The 21358-nt window shown below is 40.5% G+C and overlaps 1 protein-coding gene across 20 annotated transcripts in view; it reads right to left on the minus strand.

Annotated features, from left to right (window-relative positions):
• Nucleotides 1-21358, minus strand: part of MCTP2 (multiple C2 and transmembrane domain containing 2) — a 256284-nt gene that overhangs the window by 150969 nt on the left and 83957 nt on the right. For all 20 annotated transcript variants that reach the window (XM_063640081.1, XM_055277123.2, XM_063640079.1 and 17 more), the window contains 2 exons: nucleotides 20259-20321; nucleotides 18973-19081 (listed from right to left, as the gene is read on the minus strand). In XM_063640081.1, coding sequence (XP_063496151.1) covers nucleotides 18973-19081; nucleotides 20259-20321 — 172 coding nt within the window. The remainder of the gene's footprint in view (nucleotides 1-18972; nucleotides 19082-20258; nucleotides 20322-21358) is intronic.

Below are 21358 nucleotides of genomic sequence, written 5' to 3' on the forward strand. Positions count from 1 at the left end.
CCTTGTTCACTGGGAGCTTCAGAAACAATGAGGCTCTTGTGGTAGTGTGGTGCTCCGCGAGGAGAATGAAGCCAGGAGTCCAGAGACGGTGCCTCCATTCTGGGGCCGTCACCAATTCTGCCATGTGGACCTGATGGAGTCCGTCAGCCTCCGACGTAGACTATCGAGATGTTAAGCATTCATGGCCCGAGTGTCCTGCTCCATTCTAAACACACAGCGGCACATATATACATACATATACACACACACACACACACACACGCATATATATGCACATACATATATATGCACATACATACATATATATATATGCTAAGCAAAACTAACAGCCAGTCATGAGTCCTCTAAAAATGTTGCACCCACTTCCCTTCCTAACGACCACATGTGACAGCCCTTGTTTCTACCCCTGCCCACTGACACTATGGGTCATCATGTCTCCCTCGATGCTGCATCTGTCAGGCATGCTAATGTGCCACAAACAGCTTCCGGCCATTTCTGAGCGTGGCTCCATGCTGAGCACTCCAGGAGGTTACAAGGTGCACCCATCCCAGATCCTGCTCTTCTTCACCTAAGGGGCAGCAGGCAACCCAGAAATATAACAAAAAGTCCAAGAAGGAAGTGTCCCAACAGAAGTGAACCTGGGAATGAAGATGGCTCATAGGTGGGAAAATTAGTTCTAGCTGGAGTACCAGTGGAGGCTGCAATAAAGAAGATGGGAATTGAAACATGGGTGGATCAGAACAGGCAGAGGAGGTCATTCCAGTAGGAGGCATCTGCTCTAACAGCGAAGGAGGGAAGGAGACTCAAAATGACTAGAGTGGTGTGGTGCCGAGCATGCATTTCAATCTATCCAGAGATTGAGGGAAAAACATATAATGAGAAATAAAGTTGTAAAAAACAGATGAGTCAGAGGCCCAAGCAGCCTATAAAAGCAAAATAAGGAGTTTCGTTAATAATCTGTAAGAAATACAGGTGTTTTTCCTCTTCTCCTTGTTTTAATTTTTAAGAAAAGTAATACATGCACACAACACTGAAAGGGATGAAAAGTAAAATCTCTAGTACTCTTCGCGGATTCTCATTTGTCTAATATACCCACCATAAATAGTTTCTTGGGCATTTTACAGGAAACAAAATAGAATTGTTTTTAGTGGACTCGTGCTTTCACAACTAACATTCCTTGGAGCTCTGCTCATACCAGCAATATAGATCAACTGTTTTTTAAAAAAACTAACTGAATATATTTTCATTGCATTGTGTTAGTTTACGTAACTAGTTACTAAATAATGGATATTAATATCTTTTCCAATTTTATTAACTAGTACAAACAATACTACAATAGGCATCGTTCTATAATTATCTTGGAGTCCGTAAGTGATTATATTCAGAGGAAAATTTTAACAATGAAACTGCTGGAGAAATGAATATGAAGGGCCCATGGTTTTGTCTTTTGCTTATGGATTTAAATGAGCCCCTTTATTATGGAAATCAATCAGCCATTGACTATAAGTCTTGTCAGAATTTGTTTAGACTTACGTTATTTCTGACAATAAGTGATTTTCATTTTTATTTCATCAAATTTACCTAGGTTGTATTTATGGCTTTGTAGTTTAACATCCTGTTTAGAAGCAATGTTGTACAAAATTTTAAATTAATTCAGCTATGTTTTCTTCCACTGACTTTATAGTCTTTCTTCCTTTCTTTTTTTTTTTTTTTTTTTTTTTTTTTAACACCACTTAAGCCTTTGGCTCATCTGGAATTATTTTAATACGAAGAGGGAAGGAAATTCAGGTTCACTCACAAGCAGCAGGGTAAAGTGTTCAGAGCCAAGGTTTAGAAATATAAATCTGACAGCAGCTTATAATTTAGAATAAAGAAGAAAGAGGGTAAAGCTAGGAAACCTGGTAGCTGAGAAAATATAGCAACAGAGAGTTGAGGACTGAGGAGAAAGCTGGGACCAGACCACAGGAAGGACCTACTCAAGGTTTCAGAAAGTCCCCTAAAAAGCACTTCCATAGAACTTCATCTGAGGGGCACTCCGTGGATGGGAAAGGGTATGTGATCCAAACCATTTAGAAAAGCTGCTTACTATTTCCTGGCCTAGAACTTTCATAATATAGAGTAAAATATTAAACTATGTTAAGAAATGCAGTACAGACAAATAACAGGCTGGATACAGTGGCTCACACCTATAATCTCAGCACTTTGAGAGGTCAAGGCAGGAGGATCACTTGAGGCCAGGAGTTTGAGACCAGCCTGAGCGACACAGTGAGACCCCATCTCCACCGAAAAAAAAAAAAGTTTCAAAAAATTAGCTGGTTGTGGTTGCATGTGCCTGTGGTCCTAGCTACTCAGAAAGCTGAAGCAGGAGAATTGTTAGAGCCCAAGATGTAGCGTTTACCATGAGCTAGGATTATGCCACTGCACTATAACCTGGCTAACAGAGCAAGACCCTGTCTCTCTAAACAAACAAAATCAAAAAACACCTTAAAGTTTTCTACTCCATATTTTAAAAATGTATTTAAATATAGAAAACATTATTTGGACCACCTATGTTATTAAATTTCTCCAAATCAAAGCTCCTTTGGAAGGTAAGATTAATGCTCAGAGGTGCCTAATACGCCTGGTAGATGGATTATACTTATGTGATGAATGAATGAATAAATTTTGAAGTTAGATGGACAAGGTGAATTAAAGTCTCAGACCTTCCTTTTACTAACTATATAACTTTGGGCCATTTACTCAGCTTCCTTATGCTGTAATATCTTCACTTGTGAGATAGAAAACTATCAACTTCAAGGGATCATTTGAGAACTGAATGATCCAATACACGTCAATGATAGCAGGCTTCGGTCATTTGCTGAGAATGCCTCACGAGTGCTATTTTTAGTATCACTACTGAAGTTATAAAGGGGAAGAGTGTATGACAATGCATGCAGCAGTAATTAAATATTCATTTATTTTACTTTAATTTTCCAAGTTAATGTACACTAATTTGTTTCTGTAGTATTTCTTCTATTGCCACCTCTAAACGTGTGAAATTTGTATCATCTTCTCTTAAGTTTGATAGAAAATTGCTTATCTTACTTACTTCTCACAGGGATTCTGTGTGATTTGGGAACATTTCTATAAAATAATCTGAGCTGTCCTAGAAGGAAAGAGCTGTATAAAAACTAAAAATCACTAAGTCCTCATAAGGACTGGCTGCTTCCTTACCTACTGTCGTATTCACTGATGATTTCAGAGCACTGTCGAGATACAATTGATAAAAATAACAGGCAGCTCAGTAAGGACCCATGGCAACTCAAGTCTATCAACAGGAAAGAGTCACCAAGAACTATAGAAATTGAAGATTTTGTTCTCCCCTTGATTTTACTTATCATTTTTAGGAACTCTTACCACCTTGAGAGTGCTATTGAAGAACATGGCTGGTACTAGCACAAATGGTGAACAGAAACGTCAATATCACATTGAATGGCTCAGGAACAATTGTTAATATGCAAATACAATGAACCTATAATGCAGCTCTAATTACAAACAACTTCTCTTTGCTTTTTTTTGATATAACTCATGGCAATGGTTAAAAAAAAAGTTTTTAAAAAAGAAAAACTATTCCCATCTAGAAAAGCTTAACAAGCTGATATGTACTTAGAATTTATATGCTTCAATGTACACTTATCACAAAAAGGGATCAGTCTTTATACAGTATTATTTACCTGCTTTCTTCAATTAATAAGACATCAGAATTCTTATATGCCTTGTTCCAAGACGGAGACTTGCTCTGTCGCTCAGGCTGGAGTGCAGTGGCATGATCTCGGCTCACTGCAACCTACTCCACCTTCTGGGTTCAAGCAATTCTCCTGCCTCAGACTCCCAAGTAGCTGGGATTACAGATGCCCGCCACCAGGCCCGGCTAATTTTTGTCTTTTTAGTAGAGCCGAGGTTTCATCACGTTGGCCAGGCTGGTTTCGGATTCCTGACCTCGAGATCTGCCTGCCTCAGCATCCCGAAGTGCTAAGATTGCAGGCATGTAATTTAAATATAAAACCATGCCCGGCCCGTAAATATATTTCTACGATTCAGTTTAATGTTCACTTTAGGTGCATGTCTGTGCATATATATGTAGAAACTTACCATGTAACATTTTTTAAAAACTAGCATTCCTAATTTGGACTAAAAATCCACTACGTTGAATACAAAAGCAGTATTTGTAGGAAAAGCTTACTTATTTGCTATCAGCAAAGCATGATTGCCAAGTTATAAAATTTAGCCATGCAATTTATCCAAAAGAAATGTTGCCTTTAGTTTGAAAAATTTTCTAATCAAATGAATTTCCCAAAGTAGTTGTTTGCTCATGAAAGGAAATTATCACCATATTTTTACACTAAGTTCACATTTTGGAATATCTGATAACTTTCTTTGGGAGAGCTTAAGATTTCAAATTCAAGTCAACAATTATTTACCAGCTCTTTAGGGACACTGAGGTACATATATAAAACTCCAATGACAAAAATAGTATTTGGAAACATATAAAAAGTATATATTTTAAATTTTTTATCTAATAGGGTAAGAGTAATAAGTGACTATTCTATTTACACATACATTTGTAGTCTTCTGAATATATACACATATTTAGGATCTTCTCTTTTTGTTGGGAAAAGAATCAGGACTGAGCTTCTTTTAGATGGAATCTGTAAGTTCTGACTTTGACACCGGAAAAAATAAAAATAAAAAAGTTGTTTCTAAGTTTTGAACCGGTGCTGCTGGCCTCTTACAGTAGAGCTGAGCTATTCAGCTCTAGTGCGGCACTTTTAATTGACCTCTTCAGAAACCCTAATGGACATTATGGAAATTTACAGGACATTTTTCCTTGGCCATCTGAGAAAGAAGGAACATCTCTCGTGCAGAGAAAAATCTATATCACTTCAGATAGTGGTAGATTCAAAGCTAGCAGAATTCCAAGCCAGTGGTTTTATCAACCAAAATAAACAGAACATGCACATTCCCAGGCTTATCATGGCCCATCTTTCTTTTGCAGATAAGGGCCGCATGCTTCTCACAGCTGTCTTAGATACCAACCACAGAACAGTTTCTTCCCCAGTCTTCTACTGGCCTTCCTGTCTATGTTTTGCCATTTAGCACACTCTGATTGAACTATTCCTGAACTTCTCTCCCAAATAAAATGGACTTCCTTCCTCTAAATGGACCTGCCATGTATAACATCTCATTGGCTCCTCGGGCAAGGTCTGCCCATGGACAGACCCTGAGATGTAATAGCTCCAAGCAATTTACCAAAGTCCAATTTACTGGAAGAATTTCCAATGACCAATATACAGTGAAATCAATGACCTGAAATTTTCGATGTTACTAAAACTTGTTTAACTATTTATAAAGTTTATATCAACTTATAGAGGATAAACAATGAGACATGAGGCAGGTCTAGGGAACTGGGGAAGGAGGTTCTCCTCGGTCTTTGGATTCTTCCCTGCACCACAGCCCCCCTGAACTTCCTCAGCCCCACCGCATACTATCCCAGACCTCCACATACCTCCCCTGCCTTCTCCTACTCTCAGTCCCTCCCCCACCTCTTCGCCTAACATCTTGTCTTTTTCTGTCCTTACACTTCCGCTTTGTGGGTCTGCAGCTTAAGTTATGATATATTCAGTCTCTTCTCTCATTTATTGTTTTGGCTTGACACAAATTAAATATTGTTTAAAATGCTCTTTTGGCTTTGTCTTTATAACTCATCAACTAACATGACCCAGAGACCTTCAAAAGCTATTTTTAAAAGTTCCCATCCAATATTTTTATGAATATCAATAGCTATAACTTCATAAATAGAAGAGGAAAAACATTGTCAATATATTAACATGATAAATTCAGTAATTTCAGTGAATTGGTCATTTGGTTGAATAGATGATTGAACCAATTGGCTTTTGGCAAAGTGTTCATTAAAAACATATGCCTGGGCTGGGCGTGGTGACTCATGCCTGTAATCCCAGCACTTTGGGAGGCCGAGGCAGGCGGATTGCTTGAGCTCAGGAATTCAAGACAAGCCCGGGCAACATGGCAAAATCCCACCTCTACAAAAAATACAGAAATTAACCAGGCATGGTGGTGCACAGCTTTTGTCCCAGCTACTTGGGAGGCTAAAGTGGGAGGACTGCTTGAGCCTGGGAGGCAGAGGTTGCAGTGAGCCAAGATTATACCACTGCACTCCAGCCTGGGCAACAGAGTGAGACCCTGTCTCAAAACAAACAAACAAACACTCCCATATGCCTGCATCTCTATTCTTGGTCACCCCAATAAGGGTGTGAACTTCGGCTTAGAGATCTCATACATGGTTGTCCCTGTAACACCAAAAAACGATGGCCCCATGTAAAGTTAGAAGAAGGCAATGACAACATAGAAAAAAGGGAGAGGACAGGCAGCAGCTAGAATACTGCATTAAAAAGAGACTAGAAAGATTTAGAGGAGAAAAAAAAATAAGAAAGGAGTAAGCTAGAGAATCAATAAATACAGTTGCTTAGAATCTCTATAAAGGGTGAAATCTACAAGATCTATATGCATATTAGTAATCTGTGTTCCAGAAATCCATTATTACCAAAGCATACATGATTACTGATACTCTCGCATTCTCCTTCATATTAAAAATTACTAAAAATAATCCCCCACCCAAGCTACTATTTAAGCATAAATCTAAGTCTGAGAAAATGGACACCAGCCTTTATAGAAAAAAATAGAACAAGACCAAAATTCAAGAATAACATTAACATGGAAATGATCTCCTTTAATCCTACAAAAGGAGATAGACACGCTTTACACTGCTTCTTTAAGGATGAGGAATACTTTTCAGCCTTATAAAAGGAGATCCTGCCATTTGCAATGACATGAATAAACCTGGAGGACTTTATGCTAAGTGAAATAAGCCAGGCATAGAAGAAACATGCCGGCCGCACGCGGTGGCTCACGCTTGTAATCCCAGCACTTTGGGAGGCCGAGGCGGGCGGATCACGAGGTCAGGAGATCGATACCACGGTGAAACCCCGTCTCTACTAAAAATACAAAAAAATTAGCTGGGCGTGGTGGCGGGCGCCTGTAGTCCCAGCTACTCGAAGAGGCTGAGGCAGGAGAATGGCGTGAACCCGGAAGGCGGAGCTTGCAGTGAGCCGAGATCGCACCACTGCACTCCAGCCTGGGTGACAGAGCAAGACTCCGTCTCAAAAAAAAAAAAAAACCAAAACAAAGAAAAAACATGCCACGTGGTCTTCTTTCATATGTGGCATCTAAAAAGAAATCAAATACACACAAACAAAAAGTAGAAGACTTTTTTCCAAGTGAAGGGGAGCAAAGAAATAGGGTGAAGTAGGTCAAAGGCACCGAGGTGCAGTTATGTAAAATGAGTAAGTCTGGAGACCTACCATACGATGAGGACTCTAGTTAATGGAAGGGTATTGTATATTAAAAATGTATTAAGAGAATAGATTTTAAGTGCTCTTACCACCCACAAAAAAGTAACTACGTGATGATGGATATGTTAATTGGCTTCACTGTGGGAAGCATTTCACTGTGTGATATGGTTTGGATGTGTGTCCCCATCCACACCTCATATTGAGACGTAATCCCTAATGTTGGAGGTAGGGCCTGGTGGGAGGTCATCTGGTCATGGTGGTGGATTTCTCACGAATGGCTCTGCATCATCCCTCTTGGTAGTGTCTTCATGACGGTGAGTGAATTCTCAAAAAATCTGATTGTTTAAAAGTGTGTGGCACCTCCCTGCTCTCTCGCTCTTGCTCCTACTCTGGCCATGTGACATGCTTGCTCCCTGGAAGCCAAGATTTTAAGCTCCTCAGAAGCCAGCATCATGCTTCCTGTATAGCCTGTGGAACCATGAGCCAATTAAGGCTCTTTATCTTTATATCCAGTCTCAGGTATTTATAGCAATGCAAGAACAGACTACTAATACACTATGTATATCAAACCATCATGTTGTGCCTTAAATACATGTAATAAAAAATTTTTTTAAAGGATGAGGGAAGTTAGAAAGTTCAGAGCTGAGCCTTGAACCCAGGTTGTTTTCATTCTAAAGGCTTCAGAACTACAGTAATTTTACAAAATAGCCCCCAAATTCTGTGGTACTTAATAAAAAAGTAGGGTATCTGTCCCTACTCGTCTTGAATTGGGTGACTGCTTCAACCATTGTGGTGCAGTGTTCCTTCCATGGCTGCATCACAGAAGGTGATGCAGCTTCTGCCTTGCGCTGGGACCCTTGTGCCTGGAGCCCTGAGCTTCCACATAAAAAGCTTAATGACTCTGAAGCTGCCATGTCATGAGGAAGACATGCTGCATGGAGAGGCCTCATGTGGAACCATCTTCATCTTCCAGACACCTGATTACACACACACACACAATATGGGAATCAACAGACCTTCAAGTCTTCCAAAGATAGGTCCCCAATAGTCAAGTCCTCCCAACCTTCAAGTCTTCCCAGGTGAAGCCCCAGACAGTGTGCAGCAACAACAGGCCATCTCCATTGGGCTTTGTCCAAACTTACACTCTCAGAATTCATGAACACATGGTTGCTACTGAGATTCAAGGCAATTTGTTACATAGAGAGAGTCTCAAGAATAACACCTTTCATGGATAGGCCACACTCCCTGCCTCAAACTCAGCAAGTCGTGATGGTGTGACAGGACTGTCACTGAAATCAAAACTCAGCCATGAGTAAATCATAGATATGTGGGAATACACAAACACACATCAACGTGCTCACAGGTAGAATATCTCCTACGAACTTTACAGACAATGAAACAAATACATTACAAGAGTGACTTGAAACACAGGAAGTATCATTATGGTATAGAAATAAACACAGGCATGGTGGCTCACGCCTGTAATCCCAGCACTTTGGGAGGCCGAGGCAGACACATCATGAGGTCAGGAGATCGAGACCATCCTGGCTAACACAGTGAAACCCCGTCTCTACTAAAAATACAAAAAATTAGCCGCGTGTGGTGGTGGGCACCTGTAGTCCCAGCTACTCATGAGGCTGAGACAGGAAAATGGCATGAACCCGGGAGGCGGAGCTTGCAGTGAGCCGAGATCACGCCACTGCACTCCAGCCTGGGAGACAGAGCAAGACTCCATCTCAAAAAAAAAAAAAAAAAAAAAAAAAGAAAGAAAGAAACACTTGATAAAAACCACCCCCTCAAGAGAAGCCCCAATCAAGCAAATAGAAGACATGCTACATTTAATTCAAGCCAGTGATGTTTGGTTGGGTGTAAGACAATTTTCTTACACACAGCAGGAATAGAAAACATTCCAATTTTCCTGCAAGGTACGTCATAGGAATTGAGATGGGTTCCGCAGAAACAGATAAACTGACTCTATAAAGCAGCAGAGCATCAAGACCTTCTGATCAATCCACAAGCATGCACAGAGTCCCAAAACAAAACCATACAGCAAAAATCTTCAGAGGAAAGGGTTCAGTTGTAGGAATACATTAAAGAATGTTGGGACAAACATGTCCGGTGATGATCTGTACCAAGTGGCAAAGGAACAAACAGATACTAATTTTAAAACTCAGCTCCAATCACTTACTGCAGGACATCCGCAAGCTACCAAAATTCAAAGAGCGAAGGAAAACCACTCCTGTGTTACAGAATGGGTGTCTGCATCTTTGAAAAGTTCACATTTGCTCTTGAATGACAATTTTTCTGAAACACTGGCCCAGATGTGGCCAATGATCTCATGCCATCTGGTGTTCAGAGAAGGTACTCCAATGAGAAGCAAATCCCAAATGTTGCAAAATAAAAAGGACTGAATTTTCAATACAATAAAACTCTGGTGTGGGGCTGATGCCGAACAAGAGAACAACATCAATAGGAATCAAAGAGAAATTGTTGAAGGAGACTCCAATGTGTGTTGCAATTGAATGCATACTTAAAAAGTGACCATCACATCATTACGAAAAGAAATATTTAGTCCTAGTTCGATAGATAGCCATTTGGTTCAAGTAAAACTAAGTTCCTACTCTGGGCCAGAAACTAAGTAAACTGACACAGATCAAAGAGATAAATGAAAAAATGCAAAACTAGATAGAAAAGAGAATAAATGTAGGTGAATGTGCGTGTCTCTCAAGAAGCTTTCTAGGTAAAAAACGAAGACACTTTCCAGAAAAGAAGCATAAGATTAAACATATTTTTGCAACAAAAACTTTATAAACAAAATCTAAAGGCAAGTGACAAATTAAAAAAATGCACGTGAACATGCCCAGGAGACAGAATGAACAACAGTGATGCATGGAACAGACTATGCAGAGAAGCAAATATCTTATTAACCAACCATATTTAAAGGTCCAAACTGATGAAAACAACTTAAAGAAAAAAACAAGACAACACTTTCCTTCTATCAAATTAACAAAGATATGGCTGGGCAAGGTGGCTAATGCCTGTAATCCCAGCACTTTGGGAGGCCGAGGTGGGGGGGATCACCTGAGGTCAAGAGTTCGAGACCAGCCTGGCCAACAGGGTGAGACGCCATCTCTACTAAAAACACAAAAATTAACTGGGCCTGGTGGCACATGCCTGTAATCCCAGCTACTCAGGAGGCTGAGGCAGGAGAATTGCTTGAACCCGGGAGGCAGAAGTTGCAGTAAGCTGAGATCATGCCACTGTGCTCCAGCCTGGGCGACAGAGCAAGACTCAGTCTCAAAAAAAAAAAAAAAGTAACAACAATACTCCACATAACAAGGTAGGCGAGAAACAACAAGCGGCCCACTTTCACACACCAGTAGGTCAACAAAATAGGTCTTTCTCAAGAGTAAATTGGCAATTTTGTAATGAGAATCTTGAAATGCTCAGATCATATGACAGAAAAAATGCAATCCACCTGAATAAATAACTCACTTGCAAATATATGAAAAAGTAAGTTGTACACACAGATTTAGGCATAAGAACATTTGTTGTGGCATTATTCCTAATGTTAAAAATTTTGAACAAACTTAATTGGGAATGTTGATTAAACAAAGTATGGTGCCCTAAGCTTTTAATTTCTTCTCCAAAATAAAGTTTTTATAATACAGAGAAAAATGTGTAGAGAGAAAACACCGGGTAATCAAACATTTAAAAGCCAGATTCTCTTTCATTTTAGAAAGAAAAATCGATTTTAAAAATCGAGGCGGGCCAGCCACGGTGGCTCATGCCTGTAATCCCAGCACTTTGGGAGGCTGAGGCAGGCAGATCACAAGGTCAGGAGATCGAGACCATCCTGGCCAACATAGTGAAACCCCATCACTACTAAAAATACAAAAATTAGCTGGGCATGGTGGTGCATGGCTGTAATCCCAGCTACTCGGGAGGCTGAGACGGGAGAATCACTTGAATCAGGGAGTCAGAGGTTGCAGTGAGCCGAGATCGCGCCACTGTACTCCAGCCTGGCGACAGACCAAGACTCCATCTCAAAACAAAAAAAAAAAAAAGAAAAGAAAAATCGGAGCGATGGAGTAGAGTAGGTTCAGAATTTCAGTAAAGGCCTAGTGGTGTGCCTTCATCAACGCCAGTTTTACTCATGAAGGGGTATTTTCTAGGTCAAATTTATGATGGGGAAAATTAAACCTCAATCCACCACAGAGTTTTTATTCAAATAAAGTGCCTTTTGAAAGAGTCTCTCATTTCTCCTGTTTCACATAAAATAAGACCTGACCTCAGAAAACACCTTTCACAACCCTCACACCACCCAGGTTAGTGGTGGTGGTGGTGGTGGCAGGGGGAGGAACTTTTATCTCCAAAGAAGTAAAAGAGCAAAAAGATACACAAAAGGTACAAAAATTGATGAGGAAACTGGGAAGATAAGCTCACACTAAAAAGGATGGGAAAATCACAAAGTCATTCCTGTTCCCACAGGCGAAATGCAAAAACAAAACCCAAACTAGAGTAACTATACCAAGGATAACTACGACAATTCACACGGCGATAGTGACAGCTAATGTTTATTGCAGATTACTGTTTCAGTTCCACCCACCTCACGGCTCCGCCCTCCCCACTACCAAGTCTCCACAAGCACACACACCAGGTTAATCCTACCGCAAGCCTAGCAGGCTCATGGCTAGACCGCGTCTGAGCTAGAATCCAAACTCCGGTGGTTCATGTCCAAAGCCCATGAATGACTCTCACCCACCATCCAGCACTCTTCAACACGTCACATCATGGCACAAAAGAAAATGATGTCTGTAGGACACAGCAGGGTTTACGGTGGCCCAAGCCTAACAGAGGTGCCCAGAGGGCTGCCAGAATGAATACTTCAGTACATCCCATTCAGAACACACCTGTTGCGAAGCTACACTGCTGCTCAGTATACAATACAGAGTTCTAGCAACATCATAAAAATTAGCCTGCTAAATAGCAAAAGAAAAACAGGACTTAAATCAGTCATTTTAACTTTTTGGTAACAATTTAGTAATTTATTAAACAATAATAATAATAATATAATAAACAATTATTTAATAATATTAAAAATTATGCTATGTAACACCGATTATGTAGCATAATTTTCACAGTAGAGAGATCTTTAATTTTTTTCTCTGAACTACTCCTTTTAAATATGAACATGACTTATGTAGCACATTTTTTTCCATTATCTGCATATAAAGCTGCCATTGCTCTAAAAACGAATGTCAGATATCTACCTGTGCTGGAAATTGAGAAAGAGAGCAGTTTTCTGAATGAGTGTGCATTTATTTTCTCTAAAATAGAGTTTCACTAAAACTCGCATCAAAAAAGAAGACCATCAAACCTCAACCTACAGCTGAAGTGATTTTCACGGCCGTAGTAACGTGACAGCGAACTTCGACCGACTTTTCTTTTCCTTTTGCAACACTACAGAGAGGCCACAAGAGGGCACCAGCAACACAGTAGTCCCTCAGCCCACAGTGGTAAACTACTACAGCTGCCTAACAGGACAGAAAAGCATAGGGTTTTAATGGGAGGGCTATTGTTTTCCATGTATTAGTGCTCTACGAGCCAGCAGGGTATGAGCTGAGCATTTTGCACACGACGAGAGACCTGCCCATATCACAAGGCTGAAGTTCAAGCCAGGCCTGGAGCACAGCACCAGCTCTATGACACCAGAACACCTCCTCCTCGGCCACATTCCTTCCCATGGGAAATTGACGCAGGGTTCAATTTCCTCCATGCATCAACCAAATCATGAAGCAGCTGGAATTAAAGGCGATTGCTCACATATTTCTTCTGCTTTACCGATCTCAAAGTTTAAGACAGCCAAGAGCTACTCAGATCGAGAACTTAAAACAAGTGTAAGTCCTATTTGGTCGAAAACAATACATCTTGTATAACATCCCGGAAAATAATAGAAAGGAAATGGGGAATATAAGGAAATAAAAGGAAAACGTTAAGATGAAGAAAAGGAGAGTAGAAAGAGCAAAGAAAAATGAGAGAAACAGAAGAGGGGACAGGGAGGGTCAGATGAACACAACACACAGGCAATGGCTGAGGCAGCAGAGATGCAGGAAGATGGCGGCCATTCTTCCTATGCGGATTGCTAATGAAGGTGAGCTCAACGCCACGCCTGGACCATTGACAGCAGCTGAGTAAGACTCGTTCTTAGAAAGCCCACTACAGCAGCCAGCCATCCAACAATAAATAACAACAGTAATAATAACAGGGCTGTTTTGGTTTACTCCTGAGCTCCCCAATACCAGACCTAATCTTGTCAAGGCTGAAGGCCCACATGCCAAAGATTCAAAGGAAATTCTTGAAGAACTGGAAAACCACCTGCAAGGAACAATCTTCTAAATGTGGCCACAGTTCCAGAGCCACCTGATCCAAACTTCTCAGCCTCCTATGATAGTCTTCTGTGTCCATGATTATTTATGGGTATTAAGCATGCTTAAGATGGGGAGTTCTTAGTCTCCCACCAACTTCATTTTTCATTACCCATAGGTTTTTGTTTTTTTTAAGTGTGCACACACACACACACACTGAGAGGCCGACAGCTAAAGACCCTGAGGTGTCCTGGTGGCAACGATACAACATTACCCCTTTCCCAACACCATTGCTAAACCTGCCCATTGTTCTGAAGCCAGACTTCCTCTGAGTCTTTCTAAAGGACAATTAACAATGGTGTAGTTTCGCAATCTTCACCAAAACTCCCAGAAAAATCTCAAAATCCCACCTTGATAGCCTGCTTAACATACCAGCTCTGTGTTTGAACCAGGGAAGGGAGTGATTTAGATAAAACCTCACAGCTCTTTATGCCAGTAAAGCCTATTTCCCAGCCTCTGGCTGATGGCATCATAACAGAGACAGGGAACTCTGGTATCTGAGATCTTTTCTGCATGTGTTTCCTCGGGGCAAAGTCACCAAAAACTTCCTATGCTCAATCACAAACCCTCTAAGCACTTTTTAACATCCTTTCTTGTGGTTTGTGAGCTGTCTTTTCCTAAGGGAGATACCATATTCTTCCACTCCACTGCTCAGTTAAATAGCAAGAAAATGACTTTTTATTACTCAACATCTCCGGATTTTTCTGCATTATTTCACGTCGTATTTCCAAGACGCTTCTGCTGAAAGCATTAGCCTCAACTCTTGATGACTGCCTAATTAGATTATACCATCTTTGTTGTAGATGTTTTTAAAGCAGTTTTTAAAAGCAAGAATCCAAAAATCAGACCATGATATTCTAGGCAGAGGTCAACAAACTTTGGCCCATCAGTTAAATCCAGACCACTGCTTGTTTTTGTAAATAAATTTGTATTGGAAAACAGCTAAGTTCATTTGTTTATTGTCTATGGCTGCTTTCTCACTATGTTGAGTTAATCTTCACTTATAGCCCATAAAGCCATAAGAAGTTTACTAATCCATGTTCTAGACAGAAAGTAACATAGACAGAAATGATTATGTAACAATCCGAAGAAAATGCAGAACTCCTTCTTTAGCAGAGAGTGATTCATCAAAAATAGTTTTTCTCCCTAAAAAAGAAAATTCAAAAACAGAGATTGTGCAACTGGAATTAAAGGCCCTAAAGCTGCTGCTCCTCCATGGTCAAGGTTGTAACACATTTGAATAACTTTGAAGGAGCCTCTGTCATAATGAAAAATATGTGATTAATTACATCCGTGTATTTTTTACTTAAAATTAAATACATGATTCCACATAGGAAAATAAAATACAGTTGACTCTTGACAACATGAGTTTGAACAACTGCAAGGGTTCACTTATACAGAATTTTCTTCCTCCTCTGCAACACCTGAGACAGCAAGATCAAATCCTGGTCTTTCACCTCCTCCTCAGCCAATTGGATGTGAAGACAATGAGGGTGAAGGCTTTTATGATGATCCACTTTCACTTAACCAATAGTAAATCTATTTTCTCTCTTTCATGATTTTCTTAACACTTTTTCTCTAGCTTACCTTATTATAAGAATACAGTATATAATATATATACAAAATATGTGCCAATGGGCTGTTTATGTTATCACTAAGGCTTCTGGTCAACAGTAGGCCACTAGTAGTTGTGTTTTGGGGAATTCAAAAGTTATATGTGGATTTCTGACTGCATGAGTGGTTGGCACCCCTAACCTCCTGCATTGTTTATTGATTAGCTGTATTTTAAAAACTCTATGCTGAAGGCAGATCATAGAGAGAGCACAGAGAAATTGGCAAACTGACACAAGTTAAGGACAAAGCATCTAATTCAATGATGGGAGAGCTGACATGGAACACAGCAATGAGTTCTGTGCTGGGAGTCAAGGACGTGGCCAACTTGCTTTATGATTATTCATTAATTACTATAACAACATATCTATTGCCTATTTTCTACATGTAGGCCACTATGTCATCTATACATCTTTATTAATACATAATAATAGTACATATTTATGGGGTACCTGTAATATTTTGATACATGCATACAATGTGTAATGATCAAATCAGCCTAATTGAAATATGCATCGCCTCAAACACATCATTTCTTTGTGTTGGGAATATTCCAAATCTTCTCTTCTATTTTGAAATATACAATAAATTATTATTACTATAGTCACCCTACTGAGCCATTGAACACTATAACTTATTCTTTCTAACTATATTTTTGTACCCCTTAACCAGCCGTTCTTCATTTCCCCCATTCCCACCCTTCCCAGCCTCTGGTAGTAAGCATTCTCCTCTCTGTCTCTGTGGATCAACTTTCTAGCTCACACATGAGTGAGAATATGGGATATTTGTCTTTTTGTGCCTGATTTATTTTACTTAATATTTTGTCCCCCAGCCTCATCCATATTGTTTTACTTTTTTCAGTCCTTACAGTCACATTATGAGGCAAGTTACATCACACCCATTTGAGAGAGGTTATGTAAGTTGTACAAGGAGGTCACAAAGCCAAGTAGTAGACCAAATCCAAATCCCCTTCTTGTCCCACTGAGCCACCCAGTCTGCTCTGAATCTTGCCTCCCAAAGTGACCCTCGATAAGTCATTTAATTTTTGTGCTTCCATTTCCTGAATTAAAGCTTCCATTAAATCAGCAGCTGGACCAGGTGATCTGTATGAAAGTCGTCTTCATCTCTGAAATCATACAAATCCTTTTTGCTGACTTTCATCACCAAGCCCCAGAAGAACACCAGTGTAGTGCCCATTTCATTGAGGAAACCCAAGACATGCTTGTTGAATAAGGGAGTAAGTGACTAAATCCTGTTCATTCTGCAAAGGTACTTTCCCTTGTATAACAGGCCTCAATGCTCCTTAAGTCCAGCACTGAAGTTGGATTTCTTCAATGAAGAACTAAAATTTATTAAAAATATTCTGTGTATAAACCATCGGTTATAGCACAGGAGGGCATACAAAGGTTAATAAACTGGGCCAGGCGTGGTGGCTCACACCTGTAATCCCAGCACTTTGGGAGGCCGAGGTGGGTGGATCACAAGGTCAGAAGATTGAGACCATCCTGGCTAACATAGGGAAACCCTGTCTCTACTAAAAATACAAAAATTAGCCGGGCATGGTGGCAGGTGCCTGTAATCCCAGCTACTCGGGAGGCTGAGACAGGAGAATGGCGTGAACCCTGGAGGTGGAGCTCGCAGTGAGCCAAGTTTGTGCCACTGCACTCCAGCCTGGGCGACAGAGTGAGATTCTAGCTCACAAAAAAAAAAAAAAAAAAGATTAATAAACTAACTACCAGCTCACCCTGTCCTGCAGCATGCCCCAGCTCTCCTCATCATCACCAATTGCAGGACACAGTAAGCAAAAATAACACCCACAGATGGGGGAAGAGAAACACACAAATAAAATGATAAGCAAACCACTCCGGAGAATCAAACATGTAAAAGAAAATAATGTCCTAAATGGGAGACAGTCAATATATTAAACTGATATACAAGAAATAGAGCAGCAAGCAGGATATTTTAAATGAATACTTAATATTCTCAAAAAGAGATGGGATTGTCAAAATACGTTATAAACCTATTTTGAAATTGTTATGAAAAACATAACAATTGATAAACAGAACAGTACAATGTAAACAACTGACAAGAAAATGAGCAAGCTGAAGATCAAGCTGAAGAATTCTTCCCGAGAGGAAAAACTCATGGGAAAAATGAAAAAGAAAACCTAAGAGACATAGAAGACAGACCAAAGAGTCAGCAGACCCTTCCTTTATTGAAAAGATGTTCCAAAACAGAGTAGAGAGGAAGCAACAGAAGAAACTGTCCAAGAACCGAAGCAAGAAAAAGAACTCTTTAGAATAAAAAGGCCTCAGCTACTAAAACAAATAAATAAATATCATAAAGAAAAAAACAGATATATTTGCCTACAATGAAATGAAAAACTTCTAAAGGACAAAAGAGGCCATACAATTAAGGATAAGCAACAGACTGGGAGAAAAATATTTGCAATATATAACTAATGTCAATGCTGAAAATTATGAAGAATTATAAAAATTTAGAAGAAAAAAACACAATTGAAAACTGGACATTATATAAGTTAATGCCTGCCGTCTTCCCAATAGCCTATAAGGTAGGTTAACTTTACTATCCTTGCTTTGCAAATGAACAACCCAAGGCATCAAGTGGTCAAGCAACATTTCTCAGATCAAACAGCAATGAATGGAGAAACCAAGATCTGAGCCCAGGTAGTCTGGCTCCACTGTCTGCTCTTAAACACATGCCATTTTAATATAAGGGTTTAGCCTTATCTGTGCACAGAAGCATATACAATATGTTCATTACAGCATCATTTATAGCGCAGAGACAGAAGGAAAAAAACAGCTACCATCAGTAGAGAAATAGATAAACAAAACATTATACTATGGAATAAATATAGTATTTAAAAGAAAGGCAATATATGTACATGGAAAAGCATGGTCAGTTTTGAAGACCTGTACATTTAAAAAAAAAAAAAAAGCTCATTGCAGAACAATATGGATATTTTAGACCCATCTTAATTAAAAAATATACAGGTATATATTTATGGCTAGGTACAGAGACTTGTAAAAGGTAAATAAAACAATCACAGGCAGACACTAGCTATTAGAGGGAGTCCAGTGAGATTTCAAAGCAGAAGTGAAGTAGTTTCAAAGGCATTTCTGTCAATGTGGACATCGGATGACCTTATACTCAGGATAGGCTCACATTTTTCTCATGAATAATTAAAGTAGGATTGAGGAAACATTTTCTTGAACAGTTGCTATATGCCAGGCGTAACGCTATCAGAGTTATTTCATTCCATTCTAAAACAACTTCACACGATGATTAGTATCATTAACCAAATAATAAAGAAGAATAGTGAGGTTTAATGTGTTTAAATAATTCACTGCAAATGTCTTATACCTGGAGAGACTTAGATTTGAGCTACTGTCTATCCTAAGCCGTGCTGTGATGTCAAAGCCTGACCGACGATATTGATACAAGGACAGAGAGACAGAAAGAAGTTTCCAGGCTACACCCACCGTAACAGACCCAGGTCTTACCACAGCGATCTCGGACAACCAGGTTCCGGCCTTCCTTCAGGTGTATGGTGAGGAGGTACGCAAAAGGGCTGGGGAGGTTACTCAAGCCATCGCTGGCTTCCCCCAGTACCTGCACAGATGGAGAAGGCAGTTAAGACAGTATGTCTTGGGCCCAAGCAAGAGAATTTCAGAAATACTTCTTAATTTTGGGGGGAAAAAAGAAAGGCCACTATGATGATCAACTGTCATCCCCAGCTCCTCCTCACTACGACAACTTGGTCACCCTGCTTTATTAACAACTCCCTTACATTTCTCCCCAGTGGGCTTTCATCAGAATTCAGAAGCAAATATGATTACATCTTTGCAAGGTTAGCCTTCCAAGAATTAGATAACCAACCTCTGAAATACCCTCATTAAATTACTGCAGGACCCCCTGTTATAAAACTCAGGGTAGAGCCCCAAGAGAGGCAACCGGAGGAAGGAGTGCAGCTGCAGGCCTGGCTCCCAATAACATGTGTCCCCGCTTCCAAGTTCAGTTGTAAGATGTCCCGTCGTGTTCTCCACCCTTCCCACCAACTCCCATCACCTCTGTAGACCTCCATGTGTAGTAAAATTTCAGTTCTGGGCACTCAGCTGATCCCCCCGCAAGTCCACATGTCCATCTGACACATGCTCTTCCCTAGGTCCCCAAAGGACATTGTCTCTTTCCAGTGCTCTCCCGGCTTTTCCGCCCTTCTCTTCCATTCTCTGGCACCCACTATTAGTGTCTCTTACATCCAATCCTCACAGTCTCACCTCCCCGCAACTCAGTCACTTCCTCCTCCAGAAATGCATCAACTCCTGCGGGCCATATTGTAGAATTCAAGTCTGTTTTTGAATATTTATTACATGAGCCCAATTAAATTTTTGAGCCATTTCAAACTTTTGACTGTCCTTAAAGGGAAAGGGCAGATAAAATCATTTATCATTCACTTATTGGACATTCAATTAATTGATCTTGTGGCTAAGCTACCCTTGACAGCCTTCTTTTGAAAGTTTCAAAGCACTTCAAAATGGCTTTATCTCCCTTACTATCTCACTCAATTTCATGGTTACTCTGTATTTTTAGAAGAATCTATCCCAGTCTGACAAATCAATAGACACTGAATTAATCTCCTCCAGCCAAAATTTGCAAGGCCTGGTTTTGTAAGTGGATACGGTTTGGCATTTTTTTTTTAGCAATAAAGGAGGCAAAAAAATACAAACCCAAACATTTGATGAGAAATATCTACAACATTTAATGTTTCTTTTTAAGGAAAGCCACTCACAGATTGTTCTTCAAAATGTTGAGATGTCATAGAAGCATTCAGGTCACTGCTTCCACATAGCTTCTGCAAAGAAAAAGAAAAAAAAAAATCGGCTTTACAAAAGCAAATTAATACCAACTCAGGAAGATACCCTCTATCAGGTCTTTCCCTTTGGAACTCTGATATTTGCATATGCAGCTTCAGAGAGGGCTGCCTTCCTGTTTGTGTGGCAAGGAGACCTGGATTCAGTGGTGTCAATCCAGCTGTGTCCTCTGCTGCCTAAGTCACTGCATAAGAGGAACTGCACGCACCTGCTGGGCTACATGGCATCCCTAGTTCACCCACATGTTTAGCATGCAAATAGCTTTGTTCCCAGTGAAAGCAGTGGGGCAGCAGAGCCACTGTGCCAGATCCCTCCCGAATGGGCCAGCCCGGCCCCCAGCCTTTGATGTGAAACGGGCCGCTCAGGATCCAGAGAACTGACCAGGTCCGTTAGGAAGGAAACGTAGGCCGGGCACGGTGGCTCCCGCCTGGAATCCCAGCACTTTGGGAGGCCAAGGCGGGCAGACCACGAGGTCAGGAGATCGAGACCATCCTGGCTAACACAGTGAAACCCCGTCTCTACTAAAAATACAAAAAATTAGCCAGGTGAGGCGGCGGGCACCTGTAGTCCCAGCTACTCGGGAGGCTGAGGCAGGAGAATGGCGTAAACCCCGGGGTGCGGAGCCTGCAGTGAGCCGAGATCTCGACACTGCACTCCAGCCTGGGCGACAGCGAGACTCTGTCTCAAAAAAAAAAAGAAAGAAAAAAAGGAAGGAAACGTTTCAAAGTGTGATCCGAGAGACCCTCCTCAAGCCATACCTTCATGGGCTGTTCAATCGCCAAACCAAAACTGGGAAATGCAAATGCTGAACAGATGACCTCAGAATGAGAGGTGTCTATGTTTCCCAGTTTTTTGTTTTTTTTTTTTTAGACAGAGTCTCATTCTGTCGCCCAGGCTGGAGTGCAGTGGCATGATCTCGGCTCACTGCAACCTTCGCCTCCCGAGTTCAAGTGATTCTCCTGCCTCAGCCTCCTGAGTAGCTGGGATTGCAGGCACCCGTAACAACGCCTAGATAATC

Source organism: Symphalangus syndactylus, chromosome 5 (genome assembly GCF_028878055.3).
Source record: "Symphalangus syndactylus isolate Jambi chromosome 5, NHGRI_mSymSyn1-v2.1_pri, whole genome shotgun sequence".
In the NCBI taxonomy this organism is placed as follows: domain Eukaryota; kingdom Metazoa; phylum Chordata; class Mammalia; order Primates; family Hylobatidae; genus Symphalangus; species Symphalangus syndactylus.